The sequence below is a fragment of the Typopeltis vanoorti genome, chromosome 4, assembly GCF_054136105.1.
Source record: "Typopeltis vanoorti isolate ZY-2024b chromosome 4, IOZ_Tvanoo_1.0, whole genome shotgun sequence".
Classification (NCBI taxonomy): Eukaryota; Metazoa; Arthropoda; class Arachnida; order Uropygi; family Thelyphonidae; genus Typopeltis; species Typopeltis vanoorti.
In genome coordinates this window covers 110,780,537-110,793,478 of record NC_143552.1, presented here as the reverse complement: position 1 = coordinate 110,793,478, position 12,942 = coordinate 110,780,537, and the positions used below count along the sequence as shown (strand labels likewise).

Genomic DNA, 12,942 nt, shown 5'->3' with positions numbered 1-12,942 from the left:
CTTGTGTCCTAAACCAGTGGGAAAACATCACTGTCGACAATAACAGAGTCAATGAGACTTTTCTTATTCCTTACTACTTGTAAACAGCATCTTGAATCTGTATATATATAGTGCATCTTTGGTAGCAATGCAATCTCATGTAGTTTAAAGCAAGCACTTTGGCATACAGCTCAGCAGTAAAGTTGTTACATTCTTGTGGAATCTGAATAGATATTATGCTGTCTGGAAAAACAGCAAAATTCTACTAGATCCTCCGATTTTGAATTACTCAGTTTGAATTATCCGAGTAAACAGGTACAAAATCAGAGTAGTCCATTCTCTGTGCTTGAAAGAATTGATGGTAGACAATAGAAGACATAGAATGTTTGGGTAGTCTGCAGAAAGAAAAGTTGCATGGTGATAATGTGTGAATGTAAATTTATGGGAAGATGTGGAGGTGTGGTGGATGTAAGAACTTTGAAATCTTATACATTGGAGAAAAAAGGCCACTTTAACATTGTAATTACAAAGCCATTTTGCAACTTTGTCCCTAACATTCTTGATGTAATTGTATTTTTAAAATCCTGTTTATTTGTAGAAGCTGTTGGATTATAATGAATATTATAATGAATTATAATATTGTAATAAATGATTTTGTTATATATTGCTACTGGTTGTGAGAGCTTGACTGTGTATCTTCTCTTCTTCCTTTATGTACATGTGTTATTTTGTTTCTGTATACAAAATTTATTACTTTTGTGACATTTGCTGTGTAGACCAGATGGGACAGTCTGAAGAGGTGTACATGTCTGAGCACGTAACAGATATTAACAATTTAGCATTGTATTTTACCTTAAAAATTCCTTTAATTTAAATATTCAGGAGTAATAATTTTGAAGTAAGAAGTATATTAAAAAAAAGTATGGACATTATTAAGCAATGGCAGAAATTCTGGACTCAATGCCTAAATTCACAAAGAAACAAGAATGATCTGCAACAAAGGCAAAGCTACCTTGTGTTTGTGATTCTGGGAAATTTTGTTTAATACCTTGAATATCAGTTATGTGATTTACTGGCCAAGTTATAACAGGATTTCCTGCACCCCAGAATACATTCATCTCATTAGGTCTACTTTTAGTTATAGACCATAAACATGCATCTTTCACTTTTTTTTTCTAAACCATTATTTCATCATCAAATTCCTGCCACGTACCCTCAAGGGGTGTACAGGATATGATAGTACTACATGAAAAATTTACATCATTACTAACTTCCTATCTACAATTTTCCTCCAAATCAGTCTGTTACTTGTCAAGACTCCAACATTATCAGATCTTATATTTCTATCTTCTAAGGCACTTTGTACAGTATCAATCCACCTATATCTTGGTCTTCCTCTGGGTTGTTTTCTTGCCAACCTGGCAGAGAATACTTGTTTTGCTAATCTTTCCTTGCCCATTCTACTTAAATAACCATACCACCAGAGATTAGCTCTGCTAACACATTCCTGGATGCTGACAATGTCAAGTTCTTTCCTAATATCCTTGTTTTTAATATGATATTTCCATTGATGCCATCTATTCAGGCCTCTAATCTTTCTCAGGAATCTCATATCTGCGGTCTCTAGTCTTTGATCAAGTGTTTTACTTCCGATCCAGCTCTCACATCCATGAGTTAAAATTGGTTTGAACACTGTGTTGTATACAGCTAATTTAGTGTTCCGACTAATCTCTCTTTTATTCCATATGAATTTATCCAATTGACTTCCTACCATACCAGCTTTGTTGATTCTGTTGTCTATTTCCATATTTAATTTACCATCTTCACTAAAAATCATGCCTAAGTAGCTGAAATGTTTTACTTGTTCCACTTGCATCAAATTGTCACAATATCTCTGTCCAGAGACTGCTTTCATATGCACCACTCTGTCCAAAAAGAAACCGAACTTTTGATAGAAAATAAAACACAGGCCAATTATAATTATTCAAATCACTTATTTCAATCAATATACTCTCCCTCGGCTTCGATAAAGTGTTTGACACAGTCAACTAATTCATTAAATGAGTATTTTATATCAGTTTTTGGGATACTGTTGAGGGTTTGTTACTGCCGCTTGAACGTTTTCAATGGTGTCGTATCGCTTTCATCGGCAAATGAAGTTGGGGGAAGAGAAAGAAGTCACAGGGTGCTAAATCAGGTGAATACGGCGAGGTGAGTGATTCAACACAAACTTGGTTTTTGCTCATAAAACTGTCTCACAATGTTCGAACGATGAGATGATGCATTATCTTGCAAAAGTGACCAGCTGCCTGCATCACAATAATAATGCAGTACGCGACGAATTCTTGCTATCAATCACTTCTAAAACTTCGAGATAAAACTCACCGTTGACCGTTTGGCCAGGCGGAACGAATTCGTTGTCGATAATGCTCCTGGAATCATAGAAACAAATCAGCACTGTCTTTACTTTTGACTTCTCCAAGTGACTTTTTTTCGGATGCCCCTCTTCTGGTGGTCTCTACTCAGCACTCTGGTGCTTTATTTCGGGGTCATACTCAAAACACCACGTTTTATCACCAGTAATGATCGTTTCGAGGAAGTTCGAGTCCTTACGAGCGGTTTTAATGAGGTCCTTTCAGTGTTCATTTCGATACATTTTTTAGTCGTCGGTCAAACAAGTCGACCGACAACCAAACAAATCATGAATTCAATTTACGAAGGAGGCCCAAACTCTCGGTCAAAATGTTGTGCAGAGTTTATTTTGTAATCCCCAATTCATCTTCAATCAATCTCACAGATGATTTCGGGTTTTCATTGATGAAATCATGCATGTTTTGGATGTTAGCTTCGCTCAGTCCAGTTTTTGGATGGCCCAGCTTTTCGTCATCCTCAAGCATCTCATGACCACTTTGAAATCACTTAAACCACTCCTAAACTTGAGTATGGAATAAGCATTCATCACCATATGCTTTTTGAAGCATTTGATGCATTTCAGTAAAATGTTTACCAAGTTTAACACAAAAGTCAATCGCAGCTCTCTGTTTGAAACTCATTTTCCGACCGTTCATCAAAACACACCGTCATTCTTGGCACTATAACTCTGCTTCTAATGAAACAAATGTCATAAATAGTTGACACAACACTAATGGAGGTTGCCGCTTTCGACAACAAAAAGATACAACAGGCAGCGCCACTAATTTCTTCTATTTTTGAAAAGTTCGGTTTCTTTTTGGACAGAGGGTGTACAACAGCAAATAATGACACATGATTTGCTGTTATATATATCACTGTTTGTCACTGTCCCCTTTAGAAATGTCAGCATACATAGAATCTTAAGATATATATGTTTAATAGAACGGTTTCAAAATTCTTTTGTATCATAACCAATTTTTGAATTACCTGACTGAGATTTAAAGACACCTATTCTTTGTTAAGGTAATTTTTATAGTATCATAGAAGACTGTGACAGCCTACTTGTTATTTTTCTGTACTATCACGTGGTAGAGTGCAAAGTGGAATTTTTTTAAATTAACTATAACATCTAAACTGATACCAAGTAATTAGTTACTGTTGCTAACAAGAAGGAATAATTTTACCAGCCTTAACAAGATCAACAATACGTTTAACAAAAAATGTAACCGAAGAAGAGAAATTAGGCAAAACACACACTTCTTAAAAAACATAAAATAGAAATTTTGCTCAGTGGGAAAATGGTTACTGACTACCGAAAGAAAACATGAATTCAAATAATTTCTCAGAACACACAATAGCCACAACTTTTCTTATGAAATTAAACACATTTCATTACCCTTTGAAATCTTTTAACTTCACCCTCTCTCCTAACATATTTAAGAATTCTTCCATTAAAGGACTATGGTTGACATTTCCAAAGAGTTCTTCTTCTATAGTCTGAAAAGAAACAATGACATATAAAATAAAACTAATAATAATGATTCCATTAGAATAATTCCAAAAGAATTATAATTAGTTGAAATTTTTTTAAGTGTCATATTAAAATTGTTATGTCTGAAAAAAAATAAACCGAAAAATGTTATGCACTTAAAAAAACAAGATCACATATCAGGGTGAATGGCCTTAGCTATATAACTTATCTTTCCTAAATCTAATATACTAGGATAAGAAGGTTAACACTATCTCCATAATCTGTGACAGTCAATTATCACTACAGCAAACGCCATAACAAACTACTAAACAGTCCTGATGCTAAAAAGTGTGAATTCTTTTGTGAATTGTGCTACATTTTTTTCCCAGTAACACAAGTGTTCTTTAGTGGTGCTGCATTTGGAGTTTCACCATTATATATTGTGTTATTTTTGGGTTACCAGGAAGGCGAGGTCAGAGTTGGACGCATATATACAAAGATAAGTTTTCACTATTTAGTATAGTTGAATATAGCGTATATATTTAGTATGTATATATATTTGGCGTGTATACGCTTAGCATGTATATATATAGTTTATATATATTTAGCATTTAGTTTAGTAGTTCCTCGGCAGCAAAGGAATGATGGCAGCCACAGTGAATGACATGTCACCAAGTCCTCTGCCATTTAAGAACTATCTTGCATAACATAATAAAGGACTTTATGGCATGCAGTGCTTGCGGCATGTATGTGTCCTGGGAGTTGGATATGTGGCGGATAAGAGAAGTGGGGGGGGGGGAGTGTGTATATGCACAAAATGTAGACAATGGGAGGAATTAAATGAATTAGATATTTCGATAACCGACCTAGTTGCGTCAGGGATGGGAAATGAATGTCAGGAGACAGGTAGTGTGATAGGAGAGAACTATGAATTGAAATATGAATGAAAAAATAAGAGTCAGGAGTGTGGAAGGCTTGAATGACTGTGAAGTTTTCAGAGATGGTCTTGATTGGGAGAATGGATGGCGAGTAAGAGTGACTAACTTGCAGAGAGAGAGAGATGAGCTGAAAGAGAAGGTGGAATGTATCGGGAACGAGATGAGCAGTATGAAAGATGAGATTATGAGTATGAAAGATGAGATTATCAGAATGGAAGAAATGAATGCAAAGCAAATCAGAGTAAGGTGAGAGAGAGTTATGGGAATGATAGAAGAGGAGAGAATAGAAACAGTAGGAGAGAGAGAAAGGTATGGGAATGACAGAAGAGTACAAAATAGGAGCAGCAGAAGAGAGGGAATGAGAGAGATATGGGAATAGTAGAAGAGGAGAGAATAGAAGCAGAAGAAAAGAGGGAAAGATAGAAGAGGGGAGAATGGAAACAGTCAGAGAGAGGAAATGAGAAGAATACGAGGGAGTGCTGGAACCAGGGATAGAGTGATGCCAGGACAGCAGGTAAATAGGGGAAGACAGAGAGAAAGGGTTATAGGGGAAGGGGAGAGAGACAGAGGGATGCAGGTGAGCAATCAGGGAATAGAGTGATAAGAGGTGTGATATATGGAGACTCGATGATCTGTGGTGTGTGCAAGATAGGATGCCAAAGGAGTGTTTGCCTGGAGGGACAATACAAAGTGTGCCATGGCAATTAAGAGGGGTGAAAGGATGAATGAAATGATTGTGATGGTGGGCAAGAATGACTTGAGAGGCAATGTAAATCGAGAGATCTGAGATTCTTGCTTGAGGTTGTACAAAAGAAAACGCAAAGAGGAAAGTAAGTGTGTGTGTGTGTGTGTGTGTGTTGCCCAGGTATGATAGTGATGAGCTGAAAAGAAGAGCAGTAATACTGAATAGCATAATAGCCAAAATGTATCAGAAGAGAGGATTGGAATATTTGGATGCTTGAAAGGCATTTGAGGAGAGAAGGGAACTGTATGCAAGAGACTGCTTGCATTTGAATGAGGAAGGCATCATGAGCGATTGCTGTTTTCTGAACGAGTCAGTGTGTCAATGCAGGGAAACTAGAATTCCCAGGATGGATGGTAGCAGGGGTGGCCTCTTGTGGGAATGGGTGCTTGGAGGAATGGGGATGACATCAGGTAACGAGTGCAGTCACTGCTTCTATACCTATCATTATCCCATCTAGACCCCACTGGACTTGTTACCTGATGTTACCAGTCACTGCTTTATACTAATGCCAGGAGTATCCAAAATAAAGGAGATGAATTGGTGGCGCTGATAGCATCAGCCTGGCCAAAGATTATTGGGATCTCTAAGACGTGATTGATGGAGGATGATATAATAACAGGAATTGAAGTAGCAGGGTACAGCATTTTTCAACAGGATAGGAAAGGAAAAACGTCGTGGCGGAATACTGCTTATGATAAGTGATGACTTGCGTCCTCTAAGGCTTCGGATGGCAGCGACACTAATGGTTTTGAAACATATGGTGTGAGGTAGAAGTGACCAAGGCAGGATATTTAGTGAGGTGTTGCTACAAACCAAGGAGCACAGAATGTGGGGGAGCAGGAGATGTTTAAGCAGCTGATCTCATCAAGTGCAAGAAGAATGATTGTTATGGGAGATTTTAACTACAGCAGTATAAGCTGGGAAGAAAAAAAATGCATGTAGTAAGTAATAAGGGAATAAATGCAAGTAATAAGGGAATGGAATTTCTAGAATTCTTGAGGGACAAATGTCTTATGCAACATGTAATATAGGACTCTTTCTTTTAAGAAGAAATTTATGAAGAAGAAATTTACATCAGCTAAAGCGCTCCGTATCTATGCCAGACTAGAAAAAGCTTTGTTAAGAGAACAAATTCACGAGACACGAAAGAACCTAGCATCGACCCAAGCCAAAGTGTTACAAGTGAAATCGGAACTATCCAGTTACGTTAATCAGGAAATTTGGAATATTCTAGACAGGATCACAGACGACTCGGCCAAGCACCTACTACTCAAAAACAAAGAGCACTTAATAACAAAGTTTCAAGCATTAAAACTACAGGAAAGCACAAGACAATTCCGATGCCATAAAGGAAGGAGCAGCCAATCACCCAACAACACAGTTAGGAGCACGAACCACCATTGGACCGCTGTCTGGTTATCAACCAATCGGATTACAACCTCACACAAGGTGAACTCTCACTACTGGAGAAAGGTTTAAATTATGCCATTGCTCCGAGGTCAGTAAATAAACTAGATATAATATATCATATCGAGAGAGGTTTAAGATCCCTCCCCGCAAATGTAGCTGACAAAATATGGATGGAAACTGCCAGTTTACTAAATTCAACCAAAAAATTAAGCAGCAACCTAAACAAAGCGGATAAACCGTGACATTATTATCACTAAAGCCGATAAAGGGAACACCACTGTTGTTTTAAATCGGACAACCTACATTGAAAAAATGAACCATTTGGTATCAGACCACAACACCTACCAAATGGTAAATTACAACCCCACACAACGTAACAAAAAGAAAACTACTGAACTACTTAAATCAGTCAACACGTGGCCAGAAGAAACAATCAAAAAATTAATATCGCAGTATGCCCGCGCACTCAGAATTTATGGCCTACCAAAAGTACACAAAACAAACACGCCATTACGTCCTATTGTGGAAGGAATTGACAGTCCGAATTACTACTTAGCCAAAAAATTAGCTGCCACAATCAAGGAATTGGTTGGTCATTCCCCTTCCTACATAAAAAATACACAACAAATCATAAACAAAATTAAAAATATTACACTCAACGACCAAGATCTATTAGTCAGCTTTGACATAACTTCCCTTTTCACCAATGTCCCAATCAATGATACTATCCTAATCTTACAGAACATATTTCCACACGACATCACGGCCCTCTTTACCCACATACTCCGCTCCGGATATTTCGTGTGGCAAAACAATTTTTACCTTCAAAAAGAAGGTACCGCCATGAGCTCTCCACTCCCCCCCCCCCAATAGCGAACTTTTATATGGAAGATTTTGAGCAACGAGCTCTAGAATCAGCATGCCTAAAGCCCAAAATTTGGCTCAGATATGTCGACGATATTGCCATTTGGCCCCACAGCCGCCAAGCACTAGATACATTCCTTAGCCACCTGAACAAACAACACGAACACATCCAATTCACCACTGAAATAGAAAAAACAACTCTCTTCCGTTCCTAGACACACTCGTCACACGTCTTCCTTCAGGCTGTCTCTCCTTCTCAGTTTACCGCAAACCTACACACACAGGCCAATACATACACAAAACTTCCTATCACCACCCAACACAAAAACTAGGGGTTATAAGCACCCTTAAACACAGAGCTCAAACCATTTGTTCAACTGAACAAGCTCTTAACCATGAATATGAGACCATCAAAACATACCTTTATAAAAAATGGATACAGTATAAAAACCATTCACAAGATCCTCCACAAAGATACCACTAATAACAAAAAAGATTTCAAGAATGCTATTGATATACCATATGTTAGAGGCATTTCAGAAAAAATAGACAGAACACTACACAAATACAACATCAAAACCACCTTCAAACCCCCGACAAAATTAAGCCACCTACTCAATTCTTCCAAGGATCTGCCACACTTAGCCCACCCGGGGGTTTACAAAATAGATTGCACCTGTAACATACCGTACATAGGGGAAACAGAATGAACCATCCCAATCAGAAAGGATGAACACAAACGTCACATAAAACACCTCCATTTTGGAAAAACCGGCCTTTTCTGACCATGCACTCCAAACATACCACAGAATTGACTGGAAAGGTACCAAGTCCCTACACCACACCAAAACCTGGTTTGAGCGTAAATTCAAGGAAGCATGTGAAATGCTCAAAAATGATCCGAATCTGAATAAAAATGATGGTCTAACAATTCCAAGAATGTGGAGGACCCATCTACAGCCTTCATAGCAACCACAAAGAAAAATCTCAATACAAGACCCAGTGAAGTGTTTTTTTTTTTTTTTTTTTTTTTTTTTTTCCCTTGAACATTCAATAGCAACCTGTACAAATCCAGAAGATAATCGTAATATAACTGTATAATTCCATAAGAATCCTAGTACATAAGGACTTTAGCAAAGTTTATTGTAGTTTTTTTTTTTTCCCCACTAGAGGGCAGGCTAAGAAAAAAAAGATTAGTTAACAACGTAGATGCAATTTACTTTTGTAGTGTGCAACAGCATGTAGCTTGTTCTTATACTTCTGAATGTATCCTTCTGAAGATGACCTCAATACAGAGGTCGAAACGTAAAGTTATTATTTTATTTGTAATCAGTAAAATAATCTTTTTAACACGTGTGTTTTGTTTCCCTAATTTAATTAATATGAATGTAATATAGGAGTAAGAGATTCAAGAATTTTGGATTTGGTATAGCATCAGAAGTGCTGATAATAAATGAGATGCCATCTCTTCCACCAGTTGGAGAGAGTGACCATGTGGTATTGACTTGGAAGATGAATAGACATGCAGGAGTATCAAAGAAAAGAGAACGTATGTGGAATTATAAGGCAGAATGATTATAATATTCTTAGATATCAACTAGGGGCAGTTCCATGAATTGGAAGAATTGGGCAGAATTGGAAGGCCAGGATATCATTAGTGCTTGGGAAATTGTGAAGGAGACTTGTTTCGACCTTTATTGAGGTCTCTTCAGTGGGAGCCAGGCCCAAGTGGAGATACCAGGCAGAAGCATTAACAAGGTCATCTCTACCTATAGAAGTTGCTAAACGGTGTGCCACCTTTTTATTAAATTACTCTGGATTTAGAGAAAAATTGAGGTCTCTTCAGTGGGAGCCAGGCCCAAGTGGAGATACCAGGCAGAAGCATTAGCAAGGTCATTTCTACCTATAGAAGTCGCCAAACAGTGTGCCACCTTTTTATTAAATTACTCTGGATTTAGAGAAAGATGTTGAAAGTTTATTTTTCACTTGGTTAGACTATAATAAATTTAGTTTAATCCTTTATCCAAGTGTGAGCAAACAAAGTTTGCACCTGAAAGTATCTTCAGGACTGGGGTAAGGTGGTACAACACTGGACAACTTGTTGCAAAGGTGGAGCAAGCTAACATCACTCCTATCTCAGTATCTTCCATAATGCAAAACATATCTCCTTGCAGATATGTATAATGTTATGCATTAAGGGAAGGGCCACTAAACAGACTATTTTTGCCCGGTGTTGTACCACCTTACTCCAGTCCTGAAGATACTTTCAGGCTCAAACTTTGTTTGCTCACACTTGGATAAAGGATTAAACTAAATTTATTATAGTCTAACCAAGTGAAAAATAAACTTTCAACATCTTTCTCCAAATCCAGAGAAATTTAATAAAAAGGTGGCACACTGATTGGAAACTCCTATAGGTAGAGATGACCTTACTAATGCTTCTGCCTGGTATCTCCACTTGGGCCTGGCTCCCACTGAAGAGACCTCAATAAAGGTCAAAACTAGTCTGGGTATTTAAGGATGCATAGGATATTCTTTTCATAGATGTCTTTAAAGAGGACAACGAAGTATATTCTTAGCAATGGCTCTCAAGTTATGAGTTATCATTTAGGACTCAAAACTAAAAAATTTCAAAAATTAAATGAACAAAGTTATGTTAATCAATCATTTTATAACAATATGAAGTTTATCTGGACGTCTACAAGTTGCTGACTGCTATATAGTACTGTTGTTACATCTAGGATTTTTTTTTTTTTTTTTTTTTTTTTTTTTTTAAATTTTGTAATAGTGGTTTCTAAATAATTACTGAACTGGTTTTGCATTATTTTATATTATGAAATGATTTACATTCTAAAATGAAATGCTTCATTATACTGAAATGCTCATAGGAATAGGTAGTACAATTCAATGCTAGTGATGCTAAAAGGTGCAGATAGCTGTTTCGTGATGAAACCCATAACTAAGTACAAAAATGAATTTTATGACTGGGTTTCCAAGTAAAATTATATGAGAAACTTTAAATGGAGAATTGGACAAGAAGAATTATTTGTGCCTATGGTCTTACAGAATTACTAAAGATGTGGACGAATTTTGCAAGTCATTAGAAGGCAGCTGGAGTAAAGACAAAGGAATTTTGAGAAAAGAGCAAAGTTAATAAAAATGGCAAATACCTGCCAGATTTCTATTCAGGACATGAATTAATGACCACTAAACCATGTTCCAACATAAAGATGTACATAAATTCAAGAGCAAAGATCCAAAAAAAAAAAAAAAAGTCTTATTAAGTATGTTATTGTAGATATCTTCATGCTGGTTCAGAACAAAAGAGTAATATACATGGGATTTGAAATAGGCATTAATCACCAGTTTAGAGCGAATAAAACTGACTATCGTAGAGTTTTAGAAAGAATCAAAATCAAATCTAATTCAAATGTTAATTGTAGACTCAAATACACAAATATTATTCAATGAAAAAAAAAATGACCAAAACTTGGAGAATTAGTGACAGCAGCCCAATGAAGAAAACATTGATTCAGCCAGAGAGGTGTGTGGTGAAAGATTCAATAAGGATAGGAAAATCAGAACACCATGGCGGACTTGGAAACTTAAATAGGCAGTCATGAAAAAACAAAGAAAAAAAAGTATATGAAAAGGGGTTGAGTTTGAGGTTATATCGTAGTGTGTAGTGTTCATGCAAGCTCCTGATAAGATAAGTATTATTTTCAGTTATCGTTGATAAAATTAGTTAATATTGCGTAGTTTTGTTTGCCTTGCATATTTTAGTGCGTCTGTTTGTGTGTTTTTGGTGTGTATAACTTATTATTTGATAAAACATGTTGCAATAATTATGGCACCTGTAAGAAGGAAAATGGCAGCCAGTAATGATGGTTCGCCATCGTTATCAAAGAACAATAGTATAAAAGAAATGAGTCAGTGTACTAGCTGTGAAATGTACGCTTTACGGAGTGCGGTCGGAGTGTGGATAGATGATAATAAAGGATTGAATGTGTGTAGAAAATGTAGGGAGAATGAGGAATTGAAGTGTATTTCGGATCGTGAGTGTGATATTTTTGTCAAACTTCAGAATGAAGAAAATAGCGATATGACAAGAAACGGCAAGGTTGTACATGAGAATTATGAGAGTGTGAATGTAGAAAGTGTGAATGATAGTATTAATGGTTTCTCAGAGAATAAAAAAGATGAGATAGATGCATTGAATGAGATCGCGTTGTTGAATGGTGCGATAGAAAGGGCAAAACAGCAGCTAGAGTGCATGAACAAAAGTCGACTGAATGAACCAACCAATAATAAAAGGTATGACAGGAAAAATAGGCGTATGAATGTGAACATGAACAAAATGAAGGATAGAGTGCTGTATGGAGACTCGTTAGTACGAGGTGTGTTAGTAGAGGATTTGACAAAATCGTACCAACCTCGTGCGACCATAAAGGATGTAACTGAGTCTATTAGAGAGCAAAAGGAAAGGGTGAAAGAAATGATTGTTGTGACAGGTACGAATGATTTGAAAGGAGATAAAATGGAAATGATAGAAGACCTGAATGAATTGTTTGAGGTAGCAAAAGAAAAGAGTGAGAGAGTTAGAAAGATTAGTCTTTTGCCACGGTATGACAGTGAAATGTTTAAAAGGAGGGCCATAATTGCGAATGACTTTATGCGTGGGTTATGTATGACGAGTAGTATGGAATTTGTGAACGTGTGGAGTGAGTTTGATGGGCGAAAGGATCTATATAAGATGGATGGCTTGCATTTGAATGGTTATGGTGTAAGAAGACTTGAGAAAATGTTGCTGAATGTAGTGGACGTGCAAATTCAGGGAAACTAGATTTGTTAAGGGGGGGGAGTAGATATACAGTCCTTAGGGAGGCAGTTGAATGTAAGAATGAATATAATATGCTAGAGCAAATAAGGACAACAAACCAGAGTGGGATAGTTAATATAAGGCATCAAGGTAGGGTTGGGGCTAATGGGGGTCTTAAATTCATGTACACTAATACTAGGAGTATTAGGAACAAGAAGGAAGAGTTTTGGGCCATGGTTGGCACTTCCAGACCACAGGTTATTGGTATTAGTGAAACATGGCTGACTGTAGATGATACAGCTAG

General features: G+C 36.9%; 1 protein-coding gene across 4 annotated transcripts in view; it reads right to left on the bottom strand.

Annotated features, from left to right (window-relative positions):
* RapGAP1 (Rap GTPase activating protein 1) overlaps window positions 1-12,942 on the bottom strand; it is a 457,436-nt gene that overhangs the window by 116,689 nt on the left and 327,805 nt on the right. For all 4 annotated transcript variants that reach the window (XM_090391964.1, XM_090391963.1, XM_090391965.1 and 1 more), the window contains one exon: window positions 3,788-3,888. In XM_090391964.1, coding sequence (XP_090248090.1) covers window positions 3,788-3,888 — 101 coding nt within the window. The remainder of the gene's footprint in view (window positions 1-3,787; window positions 3,889-12,942) is intronic.